This window comes from Hoplias malabaricus, chromosome 14 (assembly GCF_029633855.1).
Source record: "Hoplias malabaricus isolate fHopMal1 chromosome 14, fHopMal1.hap1, whole genome shotgun sequence".
NCBI classification, from domain to species: Eukaryota; Metazoa; Chordata; class Actinopteri; order Characiformes; family Erythrinidae; genus Hoplias; species Hoplias malabaricus.
This window is the reverse complement of record NC_089813.1, coordinates 24096600-24114932: the sequence shown is the minus strand read 5'-3', so window position 1 is coordinate 24114932 and position 18333 is coordinate 24096600. Positions and strand designations below refer to the sequence as shown.

Sequence of the window (18333 nt, the reverse complement as noted above, 5' to 3'; positions counted from 1 at the left end):
CCATTGGGCGCAAGGCGGGAACACACCCTGGAAGGGGCGCCTTCGCAGGGCAACACACACTCACACATTCACTCTCACGTATGGACACTTTTGAATCACCAATCCATCAACTAACGTGTGTTTTGGACCGTGGGAGGAAACCGGTGCACCTGGAGGAAACCCACGCAGACAAAGGGAGAACACACCATACTCCTCACAGACAGTCACCTGGAGTGGGACCTGGATCTGTGTGACTGCGACACTACCTGCTGCACCACCGTGCTGCCCCAGTACATATATTAATTAATTAATTAATTCATTCATTCATTGTCTGTAACCACTTATCCAGTTCAGGGTCACGGTGGGTCCAGACCCTACCTGGAATCATTGGGCACAAGGTGGGAGCACACTCTGGAGGGAGCGCCAGTACTTCACAGGGCAACACAAACACACTCATACAGTCACACCTATGGACACATTTCAGTTGACAGTCCACCTACCAACGTGTGTTTTTGGACCTTGGGAGGAAACTGGAGCACCCGGAGGAAACCCACACGGACACGGGGAGAACACACCAATTCCTCACAGACAGTCACCCGGAGCGGGACTTGAACCCGCTGCAGTACAAATATGCCTCTTAGAATTAGACCAAAGAACACAAACTGTATATCAATAATAGCGAGCATTTGACAGTCACCAAAATTTGATTCGTAGATTCCTTACTTTTGACATTCAAAGCATATCGAGAGGAATATTGAGAATACTGAATACTACTGAGATTAATTTCATATGTAATAGTAACATGGTTAGTTGTTTATACACTGTTAATACTAACAATTAGCATTTCATTTTGCTAGCAATAATTCATCTTTGCTTCGCTAGTACAGGATGGGAAAAAAGGTTTAGCTTTTTGTATTAAATTATGAAGTAAAATGTTGAGCAATGTGTTCTACTATGAAATTGATTTACTTTTCTGAAATTTGAGCAAGCATGTTGGGTGTCATTAAACATTATGTAGCAGTCATCAGGATAAAAATAGACAATTTCTCTACTTCAAACTGGTTTGGGGATTTGTGCCTGAATAACATTGCCACAACACAGAGACTAAGACCATTTGTAGCTATCCATATTAAGATATTCTTCATTTATATGAAGTCACATTGATGCATTTAGAACTACAAGGAGTGTCAGATTTTATAATGAAACTCTCATCTGCGTTAATATAATTGCATTTATTTTATTTATTTATTTATTTTACTTAAAATGCTCTGAATTTTCTGCCTGAGCTGAGACAATGAAAGAGAATAACACATACACTGATATTGCGATTGAATTTGAGAATAAGCAGAGGGCGCTACTGATCCTTTCCAGATAGAGAACCAGTCAGGCTGAGTGACACATTCAGAGACACAGGACGATATCCAGAGCTTCAGGCGAGGAATCTGTCAACCTCCATGACCTACTAATTCTAAAGCAAACATTCTTAAGATTCAGGATGCGGACATAACTTTTTCAGCTTCTGGATCTGTGTTCCACTGCATTGGTTCCCATGCTTAAGATACTTTGATGGTTATTTACAAGTGTTATACCAAAGTAAATATTCAGTGTAGTACCAAAGCAAACATGAATCCTATCCCAAACCTTCTCACCAGTTTCCATGTGGAGACAATCAAACGATCAAGTTATTATGGACAATTAGTTCAAATTTGGTTTGTTATTTAACTTATAAAAGTTCACCATGAAAAAAAAAAAGAATTTCTTTTCATTTCTTCTACCTTGAGTTTTAAATATAAAGTCTTGAGACCTCTCTCCATTTTAACATTTAGAAGTATACTGTTGACTGTTGGTGGTATTGTTGTTTATAACTCTGCACCAAGAACTGAAACTGTTCAAATCTCACTGGGACTCCACAGGATGCTGACCTGATACAGAATGCTTGCAGTCCAATGTTTCTACTCTTTGCCTGACCAGGGTAATTTGGACCCTTGAGCCAGAGACTTAAATGCCTGTTGCTCCTTGGGTGCTACATTGCAGTGCTCTACAGCCTTATCATTGTGCCACTGGGAAAAAAGTTAGTAATAGTTTGTTCTAGTAGTGTTTTTTAATACGAACAATAATTATCCTTTGTTCTTTAATTTTTCTATTTAATATCTAAAAAAATAAATAAATATAATTGAAATATGCAGTTTATTTCCTTATTTCCAGAGATGTGTAATTAGGTTCTTTAGGTTGTGCTGGAGCAGTACTTGTGTAATTAGCATATAATGGAATTTTATATAACCTTTTGTGATATATACTTCAACCAATTTACTTCTATATTTGCCTCTTAGCTCCAGTACAATACTAACGCAAAACATGACAAACCAATGATGTGTGAACAATTTATTTCTTTGTACTATTAATTAAGCTCTTGAAGAAAGAACTTGACCAGACGGTTTTATTTGTCAGTGACGTAATGGCTGTCCATTCTTCCAATCTGAAAAATTGTATTTATTCTGATCTTGCAGTTTAATGTTGTTTCCTAGTTTCACATTAGCTAATGTAATTTTTTATCCCTTAAAATGGTATCACTGAATTAGATTAAGTCACTTAACCACCAGAATAGACCTGGAAAGGCCTGGCAACCCATTAAAACATTAGACCTGTAATTGGGCAAAACCATTTGATACTTTTTTACAGATGGATTTCTAAATTAATTGTTATAATCTGAGAGTTGTACCCATTGTGATATAGTGTTAACTGAAATTCTTCACTGATATTTTCCTTTTTATAAAGGTATTATTTTCAAAGAGTCAAAGAAATAAAGGAATATTAAACAACCTACTACTAAAGCACAAACTAAGTCATTCCATATTGTTCTGCAACTACCTAAACAAAATATCAAACAAACAAACACTCATTCATTCATTCATTCATTCATTCATTGCCTGTAATGGCTTGTCCAGTTCAGGGTCACGCTAAACAAACACAAACATAAATATAAATGCATATAAAATTGCATTGTGGTATGAGATTATCCCTTATGTCTATGGATTTTTTTTCATGGTTTCCGGCTGAACATCTGTAATTGTTCTCTTGATAAACAGTGTTTATTTGCATAGTCCCTGCATTATCAACTTTTATGTGAAGGAGGACACAGCTGTTTAGATTATTATCCTCTCTGATTTGTATAGAAAATAAGCACATGTGACAATGGAAAATGTGTTATCTAACAAGCACACACATACTCCCTTCAAGCTCAGGAATATTAGTGACTTTAACTCTTTGCTTGTATTTTGTAGGATGTGCTACTCTTAAATATATTACATGCAGATCAGTGAAATATTTGATCAGTGAAATATGGGATTAATAACAAAAACCTTCACTTTTTCTCCAGTCTGAAAGTAATACATTTATTTATTTTCATTAATTACAGCAAATTAACAGACTGTGTTATTGGAAACAATGACAGACTGGGCCATTAATGCTCTTAGCACAATGACTTGCCAGTAGCTCTCATAACACTCCATTTAAAGGGGAATTTTACAGCTACAAAATGGACTGGTGTGAAATACAATTGCTAATTCAGGTTTCTTTTGCTGTAAAATAATTTTTAGATAAGGTATTTTCATAGTTTTCTGAATTGCTAAAATCTAAACACATTTTCAGAACAAAACTGTCAACTGGCACAACTCGTTTATCAAATTAATGACCCCTTTAACAAAGCCATAAACAATATTTACCTAGTAGCACAGCTTTCAGTTCTGATGCAGCCTTTTTTGAAAAACTATAAATACATTCTCACTGACAAAAACACATTCTAAGCTTTCGTGAACTTTGACCCCAAATGGCACACAACAGGCTGCACAGCGATAACACTGCTGTCACTGTTAAACACTACAGGTAAACACTGCACATATGATTTTCAGCAATTGGCTTGACTATGAGGGAAGCAGGACATGTGCAACTTGAAATCAGCTTCACAGTGGTCAGACACATAGTGAGGATATTCTGAGGAAAAGAAACAGGTAGAGTAATGTGTACCTGAAAGGTATAGTACAGTATGATACAGTATACAATAGCACAGTAGGTCTGTCACAATAAAGCAATGCAACTGCGGGTTAATGTAAACAATATACATTTTCAACAGATCAACAGCAGGAATCGAGGCACACTTGACTGTGTCTCCAACACAAGCATATACAGCAAATATGTAACTTAGCTCATTCACACAGAGACATGAGGTCTGTCCTGCTGTGTCAAAAATGTTCTGTCTATTTTGACTTAGCTTGGCTTGCAATTCGTTTTTTAAATTTATTCAGGTTTTCTAGTATTACATTTAGAGGATGAAAACATTTGGGTGGGTTAGCTGACAACAATGTTTGCTTTTGAACAAAGACAAAAAATATTTGAGTCAATTTGATTTTCCAAAACAATCAAAGGTTTTGTGAATGCAGCTAATGTGGGGTTTGATGTTTACTGCTCTGACCAAATGAGAGAATTCAGGAAAAGTGTTTTATTCACTTTTTTATTAACTTCATAAATAAATAGAAAATGAAATTGCAACATAGAATTGACATAATATATTACAAATGATGTTGTGGCCCAAAACAAGTCCTAAAGTAAATATAATAATGAATATGAAAAAAATAATAATTTAATACTGATAATCAACAGTGCTGAGTCTATTTGGTTGTATTTTGAAATTGAATATGGGTGAATGTCTCCACCATGTGGTGCAATACGAGAATATAACATAACACCGTTATACAGATTATTTTAAAATTGCTAAAACACGTTTTCTCACCCTTTCTCAAAACATTAAATCCAAAACAAAAACCTCAAGCTTAATTAACAAAATTTTTTGACACCCAAATACTGCAGTCAGACTTTAAACAAATGAATAAAAACTTCACAGCATTCAGTACACACTAAGCAGAAACTTGCAAAACACAGCAATCTTCACATACCAAATTGTCTTAAAAATTAGCATGTTTTTGCATTTATGAAAACCTAGGTTTATTCTCTCAGAAAAAAATAACGTAGAGGTATATTAATGTCACTAATGGTACAAAATTGATTGAAAAAGTCCTGTTCCCTAAATGTTCCCTAAATGTACAATAAGTTATTTTCTCCAGAAGGAAAGGTGAATGTTTGAGCTTTCATTATAGAACTGTGCATAATAAAAGAACACAATAAAAGTCCTTAAGGTGTATAAAATCAACACAATTTAAAAATAAAAAAATAGAATAAATTAAAACAGAATAAGGCAGAAATACTAAACCCACTGTATTATTACAGCATTATAGATATTTGTATTTAAAATACACAGTTAACATGAATCATTCTTCATCAGATTGAAAACATCAGATTTCATCCAGATAGACATCGAAATTGAATTAACCGGATTCCAATTCAAATATGGTTTAAACAAGCAGTAAAATTAAACCGGAATGTGTTTTGTGACACAGCATGACATACCTTATGTCCTGTGTACATATACTGCTTTACATACACTACTGTCAGGACCAGGTGGACTAAGGGAGGCGGCCACAACCGCTATAATACAGCACTTTACTTAGAACAAACATAATGAACTCAGATACTTTAACAGAGATCCTGAGACAAAGACAGAGAGAACTAGATAAGGATACTGAGATATATGGAGACCTAGACTGGGAGACAGACCTAGACTGGATAGGGAAACTTATATGTAGACAGATGATACTTAGGCAGGGTAGCTCAGAGAGATATTTGTTAGACTAGAGAAAGAGAGGGAATCACAGACAGACTAGAGAAAGAGAGAGAGAGAGGTAGGTAGGGCCTGCCTGCCTGCCTATCCATCCACCAAAGGAAATGCACACTACTAACAAGGAACACCTGGGACAGATAACGAGGACTACAAAGGAGGCACCATGAAAGGGTGGAGCTAAGGCTGGAACAAAACAGAAGAGCCATGTGCTTCTACGCACATGACAAACAAAGGAAATAATGAGACACAGACAGAGCAGGAACACACTACACAGGGCAGTTCATGACAACTACATATTAGTATGTATGTACTGTATCTGTACTCTACATTTCCACTTACTTGCACATATTGATACTGTATATTTTTCCACTCGTTTGTGTTCAGTTTTTATTAGGAAAATTAGTTTCATCCTTATCTGCTTGCTTTGTCGGATACACACGGTTGATCCCTTCAATATCTGTATTGTCTTAATAATGCATGCAAACAGTTGTCATTGTACAACGTACAACTAAATGTCTTTCATATTTAACCTATCTGTGTCAGTGAACACACACATACACGTTTCGGGGTTGGCTGCCCCTCTTCATTACACTATTGTATGACATGTAGTCAGACTGCATTTCTCTGATGTACCTTGTCAACAATAAAAGTCTCCTGATAGAGTTAGTGTTAGATTTAGGGGTAGGTTCAGACTATGTGTTGAAGTTAACGGAGTACTTGGTAGTATTTTTTTACAATTACAGCTTCAGAATAATCTGATGCTTCACTGACCTGTAATAGAGGGAGTAGATCCTCTGTCATTGGTACTCTGGGCTCTGCACTGCTGCACAAAGTACATTATGTAACTGTAAGGGGAAGTTAGGGGACCACTCTCACCACTCCCCCTTTATTTTAGGACAGTGCTGTAAAAATTAATTACACTCTTCAACTGAAGGAAGAGCCCAGAGCAAAAATACTAAATATTACCTAGTGTTCTTTTAAGATCCAGTTTAGGTCTTAAATTAGATTTTAAAGAGCCTATTACTTTTAAATTAATGTCCAGTTCAGTTTAATATTATTTATTATTATTTAATATTATTATTTGCATCTTAGTTCAAAACAAGGCCTTCAAATTCAATGCATCTACTGTAATTACATCTAAATGTACTTTTTAACATATATATTTACTTATAATTTAATGGCTTAGGATTGTACCTAACATTCTGAAAATAGTATACTGATAATGCAGATGTATAACCGAACATGGCCCACACAGCCCATATTTCAAGCTAAATATGAAAGTGGAGAAAGCCTATGTAAATTAAAGTTTTGATTATTTTTCCAATGCATTTGTGATATATCTGTCTATGAATTTGCTTGTCACCTTAATGTGAAGATACATGGTTTTGCCAGCCAACTTGAGTAAACTCCCCCTTAACACTAAACACCATACCTCTCCAGGTGAGCGTCTGCATGACTGAGAGGTGATAAATTTTAATGAGCCCCAGTGACTTTGCTGTTTGGGACAGGGGAAGGCCCTGAAGTGACAGCTCTCTTGTTCCCAAGGGCCCTTGCTCTGTCTCCGATGACCTGTCCAGCTGGCAGGTCTCCCTAGCATCACAGGTCAGCCTGGGTGTCCTTCAACTGGACACACCGGTATCAGTTAATGTTACAAAGTAGTAAATAAATTAAAGATGCCCTCGAAAGGGAAAAAAAAGCAGCAGGAAGAAGAAACTAAAGAGGAAGAAGATGCGGATGGTGAGGAGAGGCAATCAAAGTCGAGAAGGAAAGGCAAGAGCAGCGGCAAGGAGCATGACACAGATAGCGATGTGCCAGATGAGAGAATAAGCAAGAAAAAGGGTGAATCTGACAAAAAAAAGTCAAAGAAATCAAAGGAACAGGACAAAGCACAGGATGAGTTGGTGAGCAGCAGTGCGACCACAAGTGAGGATGAGTACAACAACAATCGACCAAAAACCAAGCCAAAGAAAAAAAGCAGTGAGAAGCTCCCTGATGTTATTCAAGTGACCAAAGTCAGCAAAAAAGACTCAAAGAAAAAGGAATCTGTCAAAGGCAACCAAGAAGGTGTGATGGGCGCAAAAGACAAGAAGTCTAAAGACGAAGGCAAAAAGAAGAAGAAGGCTGAAAAAGAGGAGCAAGAAGAAGAGGATGATGACTCTCATAAGAAAAAGAAGGAGAAGAAAGGGAAGAAAGGGTCCACAGACAGTGATGATGAAGGCAAGAAAGGCAAGGGGAAGAAAAAGAAAACAAAAAATGTTGACTACGTTGAAATTTATGAGAATGAATTAAGGAACTATGAACCAGACAAGGTGGAAAATTATGAAGATGAATACCATAAGAAGAAAGGTAAATAATTATAATTTCTGATGTTTGTTTATTCCTTCATTTTATATTTACTCTGTAGCATATAATTTATACTTAAGACTGCGTTCACTAGTATGCTTTTGTGTTTCAGATGTAATTCTTTTACGTAGTTTATCTTTTGTTATGCAGCAGTTTTCTTTTAGAAATCTTGGAAATACGTTTGGTAGCTTTCAGCTTTTTCATTCTGGTAAAGATAAGAGACTTGCTCTCACATTATGCATGATGACTCTGCACTTTTCTGCTCTCTTCTGCAGCTTCCTTGGTTCGGGTCTGTGAAAGTGATCTGAACCTTCTTAGCATATGCCACAATTCTATGGAATCGGCTACTAAATAATTCACAGGGGCTCTTTGGAATAAGCTGATACTTAACACCAAAATGTGTAAAACTTTCTCTATCCACTTATATGCCCACAGTGTATGAGGTGGTCACTGTATCTGGAGATGTACCTGGAGCAGGCACAGATGCCAATGTCTTTATTTCTCTTTTTGGAGAATATGGCATTACCCCCAAGTTGCACCTTGCCAGCAAGTGAGTTTTTAATGATATTTAACGATTTGTCCATTAATGTGTGAAAGTTCAGTAAAAAAAAGTTAATAAAAATATTATTACACATAATGCTGTTTGTGTGAAACTATATGAGTAATATATCATCTAATGAAAGTTCATATTCTTTCAGTTGGCACCATGTAAGCATATGGAAAGCCATTTTTAAAACTAAAAGTACACCAGCAATACAGGCCCTAACTTGTGTTTTTACTAGTAAAAACTCAAATTCAAAATCTCTGTAATGCTTGCCACAAACAGCAGTCATACACATACCTTAAACTCTGCCAAGTGTTTAACTAACCAAAGAGGTACTGATATTTGTAAACATGCACCAGCCTGCCATACACTGCTTATTTTCTGGCAATGAATATCAACTTTAAATCAAACAAACAAAAAATTATATCTAATATTATCTAATCCTATGGAATTCTTGCAAGGTATAACATATTAAATTGACTGTAAGTGTTGTAAGTGTACTGTTTAAGTAGAGAAAATGTCTGACATTGACAACATTTTCCTTGTTTTAAAAATTCTTTTCAATTTCATCAATATGGGCGTGCAGCAGGTAGTGTCACAGTCACACAGCTCCAGGGACCTGGAGGTTGTGGGTTCGAGTCCCACTACGGGTGACTGTCTGTGAGGAGTTTGGTGGGCTCTCCCCATGTCCGTGTGGGTTTTCTCCGGGTGCTCCGATTTCCTCCCATGGTCCCAAAACACAAGTTGTTAGGTGGACTGGTGACTCAAAAGTGTCCATAGGTGTGTGAGTGTGTGTTGCCCTGTGAAGGACTGGTGTCCCCTCCAGGGTATGTTCCTGCCTTGCGCTCAGTGACTCTGGACCCACCATGACCCTGAATTAGATAAGGGGTTTCAGACAATGAATTTAATCTATTTCACGATGTCATAGCAGTGTTTGCCAAATTCCATAAATGCAGACACAACCATATCAAACGTATAATATTATATATAAAAAGGTATTCAACTGTCAAGAGAATTTGGCTTTTGAACAATGGCACATTGTCTGAGGCCAGCATTGTGACATATAAAGTCTGCATAATGCTAACTGATTGAATGCTTCTATTATTTAGCATATTAACTCTGATAGCCTCCCAGTTTTATTGCAGAAAAAAAGTTCAGATACTATACATGTCCTGGATAGTGTCTAAACCTAAAGGTAAAGAAAAGGTATGCATATTATATTGATTTTGTCAAAGAGTTTGCAGCTGGTATTGAAGGCTAACACACTATTGTTCTCTTTCAATCCCACAGTACTGACAAGAGGTATTTTACTGGTTTTCTCTCATGAAGCTGACTCTGTGCGGTGATACATCTTTCTTGAGCACCCAATATTCAAAACCTTTCATCAAAGGCCAAATATGTGTTTACTTTTGCCAAAACACCATAAAGTGCAGAATAAGGAACAAAATATTCAAAAGTTAACTAAAATTTCCAATCAGCTTTATAGAAACCCAAGGAAATGCACATGCAAGTAAATGAATAAAATGCAAGCATTCTCTTGAGAAAGGGCTTCAATATTCTTGTGCTGTACATTAATATGATGTGTGAATCCAGCTATTTATACTAAGGAATGTATTGCATGGGACTGAGATTTCTTTTCTGGTTTTTCATTAAGATTTATTAGTTATATATAAAATGCATGTGTTTAGCATGTTTCGACAAAATGCATGACTGATTATAGATCTAAGCATTTTTTTTACTCTTTTTATCTTTATTGTAAAATATTGACCCTATTTATAAACCAAAAAAGTGTGCTTTTATTTGGAATATTGCCATATATATAATATAAATGAAATACAACATTGTAGATAAATTACATTTCCTACAATCACACATTGTGCTATACAGATGTCAACTAATAATCAATAACTTTTATAAATATTATCAGCTTCTGGTAGAAAATACTGGTTGCTCTGTCCTCCTGAATTTTTACATTTACCCAAAATATGATATTGTGTCTAAATAATTAATTTTGTTTACAGAAATCGTACTGCTTTCGAAAAAGGCAAAACAGATGTCTTTCGGATAAAAACTCACAATGTTGGATCTTTGAAAAAAATTAGGTAAGTAAAATAATACTTTCATTTCAGAAAGTTATTTTGTAATGATGATGTGCAGCACAAATGTAAGAAAAGTTTTAAGTTTTCTTACTTCATTTTGTGTTTTAAGGATTGAGCATGATAATACTGGCTTAAATGCTAGCTGGTTCTTAGACCGGGTTGTAGTGACTGACATGAACAGACCCCACCTACGCTTCTACTTTGCCTGCAACAACTGGCTCAGCAAAAAAGAGGGTGATGGCCTTTATGTGCGAGACCTTCTGGGCACTTTGGACCCATCAGATATGCCAAAATGTGGGAAATTCTTTCCAGTATATTCATATTTAATTTCAATTTATAGATTGTAAACATTTAAAACCCAATCTGAGAGCGGCTACTTTAAATTGTAATCATGATGCTTTTAACATTTTGTCCTCTTGTAGATAATAAGTATGTCGTGAGTGTATTTACTGCAGATGTCAAAGGCAGTGGCACAGACGCTGATGTGTTCATTAATATTTTTGGAGAAAATGGAGATACTGGTAAGTGTGCACCATTTGTTTTGCTTGTAATATCCCAGTATGCTAGTATTCTCTCCAATTATATGTCATCACCAATTCCAATGTAATCGATAGTATTATCCCAAATTACACACAATACCCCCAACTTGGGAGAGTGAAGGAAATGGAAAGCTTCTCCTGAGCCAGACAAATGTAGAGACTGACACAAACTGTCAATATGCAGTGCCACTGGAGAATTCAACAGGTTTGGAGGAGAATGGTACTATCCAGATCTGTCACATTAGCCAACAGAGACATTCTGGCTAGCACAGGCAGGGATGAATTGGCTAAAATGTATTGGGCGGAAATTACTGCTCCATAAACCAATAAAGCTTCACCTAGACCCTCCTTATTTACCTGTTCTGACTGCCAGAAATTACATTTAAAGAGATAAATGTGCAATATACTGTTCACTTAGTTCTGTAACATAATTTGTTTGAAGTGTTGCAAAAATCAGTTTTTTTAGTACCTCTAAGGAAGCTGCAGAATGTTATAATGCTCTGCTGCCTCTGAGGCAGATTCTGAGAAAGTGCATTCCTGCACCTTTTACAGCTGACATTGTCACAAAGCAGCTTCACATATTAGTATCAGAACATAACATTTTAATCAAAGCCCAATGCGAGCAAGCCAAAGATGTAAAGTGGCAAGGAAAAACTCCTTCAAGGCAGGAGGAAGAAACCTTGGAAGACTCACAAAGGGGATCCATCCTCCTCTGATCAAACTATTGATAGAAAGTAGAAAAGCGTATGTGAATGTTTTCATTAGTGTAGTGACAGATCTGACTGTAACAGACTTCCTCAGAAGCAGCAGAGCATTATTGTACAACATACACTAGCTCCAGCTAACTTAAGTGTACAGGAAAACACTTCTTCAGAATCAGCCTCAGAGTCAGTAGGACATTATAACATTCTGCAGCTACATCTGAGGCAGCTAAGTTACATTAACCTCCATTCAAGTAAAACAAAATAACGGTAACAAATAAATATAATTATATTGCACATTTACCCTTCCAGTGTCATTTCTGTCAGTCAGAGCAGGCAAAATCAAGGGTCTAGGTGGCAGTTTATGGCAATGTATTTGAAAATCCCTTCCAATCCTTTTTAACCAATTACATTCATACATGTGTGTTGGCTGGTAACCAATTATGCTTCTTCTGCATTAAAGGCAGCACTGCCTCCAGATCCATTTAAAGTAGTGCTTTTTCACAAGTGCTGTTTTGATGGAAAACGTGCCAATCTACATTGCCAGTGAAAGTGAGACAGGTGTGCTCTCTTGGACTTCAGGCCTCAAGTGGTGGAGGCATCACCCAGTGGTGTTCTCCTAATGAAAGGACCCAATACCAAGACTGATGAATCACTCAGAAGCCCCCATAATATCACTATATTTCATTATATAAACAATATGGTTTGAACCTATATTAAAGTCTACATTTTAAAATCAATTAGATTCTACAGTATTTGGGTCCAAAATTCACAATCATATTTGCATGACTGACATACTGGTTTTGTGGAAGTTTGTTCATAGGATAAAAAAGACAGATTAATATCTTAATATTAAGCCTAGGGTTTAAGGCATTAAATATATAACTGCTTTAAAAAATTATTCATAGATTCCTATTATATTTCCCAAAGGTGAAAGGAGACTAGATAGTGACAAAAACAATTTTGAGAGAGGAACAGAGGATAAGTTCACCATCGAAGCACCAAACCTGGGAAGAATCAGGAAGATCACCGTTGGCCACAACAACAAAGGCTCTTCTGCTGGATGGTTTGTGGAAAAGGTATATTAAAGGTCAATTCTTTCTTTATTTATTTTCTTAATTTAGTTAAAACCATTCAAATGTGACATGTTTTCAGACCTTCTATCAACATATGAACAATGAATTCATTATTAATTCTACTGCTAGCATTGAGCACCTGTGATTTTTATTCATGAATGTGGTCTCAAACCTGTTTGAATATTTACAGACAGGAAAAGGCTGACTTCATGATTAACTAATGAGGGTGTCATTACCATCATTACCAAAGTACATACAAGCTCAACTTATTAAGCACTACAAAGAATCCCAAAACACATAAATTCACGTGTCAGACATTGTGACCGAAATTTGTGTGGTCCTTGGAACTTTTACTATTCCACAAAATAGTTTAATGAGCCTTTGCCATCTTTGACAAGCAATAATGTTTCAGGCTTTGAAGCTTGGGCAGGTTCCTTCCACAGCATCTTTGGGATGAGGTCATTGTCCCAAGCTGTAGTCACCTTATCTACATTGAAAGGAAACACCACGCTACTTTAACGGATTGTTTTTCTAATTCATGAGACCTCACAACTGGGTGATTCGCACAAAGATTGCATACATTAACACCAAGCCTACTGTTGTAGATTACTGTTAGGGCAGGTATGATATATTCAGATAAACTGTGTTTGAGCTGAAATAGAACTAATTTGTTTATGAATAAAATTATAAATGACTGAATGAAATACTTGAGCTTGCAGCATAACTTTTAAGTTTTATACTGATTGTTTAATAAGTATTATTGCTTTAATCACTATTTTTTGTTTGACATCATTTTAGGTGATAGTGGATGATCTGGGTAACAAGGCCATGTATGAGTTTCCCATAAACCGTTGGTTTGCTATAGATGAGGATGATGGAAAGATCCAAAGGGATGTTTTAGTGGGAGGAAGTGAACCAACAGGTACATAATATTTTGATTACAGACTAAGTAAAGCTCCATATTTTGTCAGGTAAATCCATCAATAACAGATTCTTCCACACTGCTAATTACCTTTAAGTATTGTGTGTGTGTGTGTGTGTGTGTGTGTGTGTGTGTGTGTGTGTGTGTGTGTGTGTGTGTGTGTGTGTGCGCGTGTGTGTGTGTGTGTGTGTGTGTTTAAAAGTTTTTAGTTTTCAGATCTCTAGAAAGAGATCTTTGTACTGATATGAAAAAGTCCTTGTTTTAACCTTTTAATACAATTAAGACATTTATCCAAACAATACTTGTTCTGATAAGTGTAATTTGTTATCTTTGCCAACTATGATATCACTTTGGCATGTATTTCTGAAAGTAAGTTATTTATGAAAGTGAGGATCATTCTGCCATTTATTAGATTTGAATAAAGTTACACCATCAGCATTGCCATGATATAGGCTACTAGATGTTAGTCAATTTATCATAATATGTTATTTGACCTTATGTAGGCTTAAGGCTCAAGCTTGTGTAGGTGTCAAGTGGCCTTATGAACACTGCCCTAGAGTAAAGAGTTACCGTGTTTATCCAGGTCACTCAGTCAAAGAGATATGCTCTGTTTAACTCCACACTTTCTTTGTGTGATTGATTTGTTTCAGTGGATTAAGACCTGACTCAAGTTTAAGAGAATCTGATTGTCCTGCTTGTAATCCTACCTTCCAGGCATTGTTTACAATGTGCAGGTGGTGACAGGGAAAATCAGGGGAGCTGGCACTAACTCCAAAATCCACATGATCATGCACGGTTCCAAGGGCTTGAAAAACAGTGGAAAGATCTTCCTTGAGGGTGGCAAATTTGAACGTGGCCTCACAGACATCTTTAACATAGAGATAGCGGCTCTGCTGAGCCCTCTCAGTCGCATCACTATCGGCCATGACAATGGAGGGGTTAGTGCAGGGTGGTACTGTGATAAGGTGAGATGATAATGTTTGTCTGTCTTATCAGAAAGAAGCCTATGTTGCCTAAGCCTAAGTTTTTTTTCGCATGTGAATCCTTTTTAATTGTTGTTTCTTTTGGTATGAGTTAATAATTTTTCCATCCTACTACCATGTTTTATGGTTAACCTCTGCCTGTTTATTTCAGGTAATAATCTACTGCCCATTCACTGGAATTGAGCAGACATTCCCTTGTTCAAAATGGCTTGATGAGCATGAAGGAGATGGACTGATTGAGAGAGAGCTGTATGAGATGGTTTCGTTGCGACAGAAAAGACAGAAGAGTGAGTAACTGTGCTGCTCTTAATAATCAGTTAGATTTTGTTCTTATAAGTGTCTAGCAAAGGTCTCACAAATGTGCTTTTAAAATATTGGGGCATAAGAGATTTATGCTCTCCTGTTCCTCAGAGCATCCTTGGTCTCTCTGGATATGGACATCTGATCTTCCTGGAGCAGGCACAGATGCCTCTGTCCTTCTTCAGATCTATGGAGATAAGGGAAAGTCTGATGAGATGAGACTGGATAACAAAACTGACAATTTTGAGCAGGGTCAGCTTGATAAGTTTATGGTAAATATGGTGCTTCAAAACCCAAATCCTGTGGGATTATAACAAACAGGAGGAAAAAAAATTATTTTGCTTAATTCTGTTTGTGGTTTCAATTTTGTAAATGCCTTCAGATTGAGCTTCCTCATCTTGGAAAGCTTACAAAATTGCGAGTTTGGCATGAGAAAAGACATCCATTTGCAGGCTGGCATCTCAGCCGGGTAAGAAAATCCAAAGATTATTGTATCTTTAACCTTTTATTGGAATTATGTTTCTGGAATTATGTTAATCCCTGGTTTTTATATTCAAAGGTTACCCTGATGAAGACATTAATAAAGGAGAAATATAAATTTCCTTGTGAGCGCTGGCTTGATACAAATGAAGATGACAATGAAGTGGTCAGGGAGCTCCCTGCCACAGGAGATCTTATACCAGAGCCGCTTTTAGGCAAGATTGGCCCTGCTGTTTCTTAAAGTAACTGCTTAGCACAATTTTATAGTATCAAAAACACATAAGCAAGTCATTTTAAAATTATTTAACAACTTAAAACCATTTGAGGCACAAGTGATGAGGTCAGCATGCAGCCTGTATAATGCTAAATGATTAGGTTGATTCTGTTGCTTGTTACATGTCTTAACTAGGTAAACTGTTGAACAAATTTTGTAAAAGTATAGTTTGTTTAAAGAGCATTTTATCGCTGTCCAATTAAAAATATTTATCTTCAAAAATAGCAACTTACAGGAAAATGAAACAATCTTCTAAATTTTCAATGGAAAAATTTTAAGTATTTTTAGAGTGGTCCATTCATTATGACATTTTTCCACAATGTAAAGGACAGCTGCTGTGTTCAAATGATATAGAAAACCCAAAATACACAAAAATGGACATGTTTTTAAGTGGAGAACGATAATTTGCACCAGTATATGTTTTCAGCATATCTCACAGTAATAAATTATTCATAGATTAAACCAGCCTGTGTATTAATAATTGGAGTACACTGATTATTTGGTTGCAGTCATTAAGTATCGAGTTACAGTCTACACTGGAACAGTCAGTGGGAGTGGGACGGATGCCTCGGTCTTCCTTTGCCTGATTGGGGATTTAGGAGATACAGGCGACCGTGCCTTAATCAACTGCAAGAATAATGTTAACAAATTTGAAAAAGGCAATGTAAGTAGCTCTATCTGAACCTCTGGGAAATATTAGCAAGTCCCACGATATGCAGTTTCTTGTGTTTAAGACTTTGTGTTTACCCACAGGCTGATGAGTTCATAATTGAGGCCGTGTCCATTGGGCAGGTGCGCAGAGTACGAATTGGCCATGATGGAAGAGGTGGAGGTTGTGGTTGGTTTCTAGATAAAGTACTGGTCAGAGAGGAAGGACAGACAGAGTCACAAGCTGTAGAGTTCCCATGTAACAGGTCATTAATTTTTATTGGCAAGTAGTTGTTTTCTGTAGTGCTGTAATAGTCAGGTTAGACAGTGGCTATAAACAAAACATGTGAGATATAATTACGTTGTGCTGTGCCCAACGTAATATGTCCAAAACTGAAGAAACCTGGTTCTGACATTAAGCATTAACTGCTTGTTCATTTGAAAAGGAGCTGGGTATTATGGGAAATGTAGTGTCTATTAAATTTGTGTGGCATTTCCTGTATTTCAAATAAAAAACCCAGTATTAAATTAACTGTTTAACACCATCATCTACTCCATATAACCTCAAGGTTTTCTACATTTTAACTTTGATAAATGGTCCAAGGTTATGTTCATCAAGGCTGGTATATTTATTATTATAAAGAATCATAGTTTAGCTGTTAATGAAAAAATAAAGTTTTAGGATATAGTTTCAGTCCCTAATAAAGGGTGACAAATTGATGTAACTGCTAAAGTTAGGTGGATTGGCAAAAAACAAAATAAAACAAAACAAAACAAAACAAAACAAAAAACAACAACAGTTGCTTTAATATGTCCAGGGTGTAACTGTCGGGATACCTCCCTGAAATTAGTTCTTGCAACTTGAGATGTCTGCCTTTGTGCCCTGTGATTCGTAGGCTACTACAAATTCGAATCTACCATGTCCCTGAACAAAATAATACAATTATGAAAAAACAAATGACTGAATGACTGTACTTTTTAATAATACAATACATCTTTGTCAATTCAGGTGGCTAGACCGTAATGAGGACGATGGCCAGATTGTTCGGGAGTTAGTTCCATTCGCTGATGGACAGAGACTATTTAGTAAGTGTCCCTCCTGCTGCTTCTAAATGTCTTAGCTGTTCAGGTTTCTTAGGGCAGCGTTTCTTAATCATGCTCAGAGACCCACTGCCCTACATGGTGTCATATATTCTCAGCACACCTTATTCAGCCCATCAACTGATTATAATGCCCTACATGAGCTGGATCAGGTTTACGGATGGATAAAAGTGAAACTGTGCAGGGTAATATTAAGAATTAAGAAAAATATACTGCCATGATGTTTTGTAACATGAATGATGATTTATCACTGAAAATTGTTTCAAATCTAGGATCCTAAGCCTTGAATCTAAATCTGAATCTTGTGCCCAGTTCACATTTGTTGCCTCTTTCTGGGTGATAATATCAATGAACAGTACACTGTATGTCCACCTATGATCAAATTGCCACAGCAATTTCAAGCAGTTAATTAGTGCTGTAGTGTGCATTCACTCTAGTAATGATATGTGGCCATATGCAACCCTTAACGTTTAGGATCACAGTGTCTTTGTACACATTATACCACATTTTAATCTCCAGTAATAATTGAATCACCCATAAAACAATGTTAATATCAAGTTTAAATGGGGCCTTAAATTCTATTTCATAGATAGTAGTTAAATCACTATTCAGA

General features: G+C 36.4%; 1 protein-coding gene across 1 annotated transcript in view; it reads left to right on the top strand.

Annotated features, from left to right (window-relative positions):
- The first annotated feature begins 7383 nt into the window (after nucleotides 1-7383).
- The window catches only part of loxhd1b (lipoxygenase homology PLAT domains 1b), a 33970-nt gene continuing 23020 nt past the window's right edge, over nucleotides 7384-18333 (top strand). Inside the window, exons 1-15 of the mRNA XM_066643252.1 lie at nucleotides 7384-8056; nucleotides 8489-8603; nucleotides 10619-10699; nucleotides 10806-10990; nucleotides 11119-11217; nucleotides 12867-13015; nucleotides 13811-13934; nucleotides 14649-14899; nucleotides 15069-15204; nucleotides 15329-15489; nucleotides 15600-15686; nucleotides 15777-15912; nucleotides 16481-16635; nucleotides 16725-16885; nucleotides 17629-17705. Coding sequence (XP_066499349.1) covers nucleotides 7384-8056; nucleotides 8489-8603; nucleotides 10619-10699; nucleotides 10806-10990; nucleotides 11119-11217; nucleotides 12867-13015; nucleotides 13811-13934; nucleotides 14649-14899; nucleotides 15069-15204; nucleotides 15329-15489; nucleotides 15600-15686; nucleotides 15777-15912; nucleotides 16481-16635; nucleotides 16725-16885; nucleotides 17629-17705 — 2590 coding nt within the window. The remainder of the gene's footprint in view (nucleotides 8057-8488; nucleotides 8604-10618; nucleotides 10700-10805; nucleotides 10991-11118; nucleotides 11218-12866; nucleotides 13016-13810; nucleotides 13935-14648; nucleotides 14900-15068; nucleotides 15205-15328; nucleotides 15490-15599; nucleotides 15687-15776; nucleotides 15913-16480; nucleotides 16636-16724; nucleotides 16886-17628; nucleotides 17706-18333) is intronic.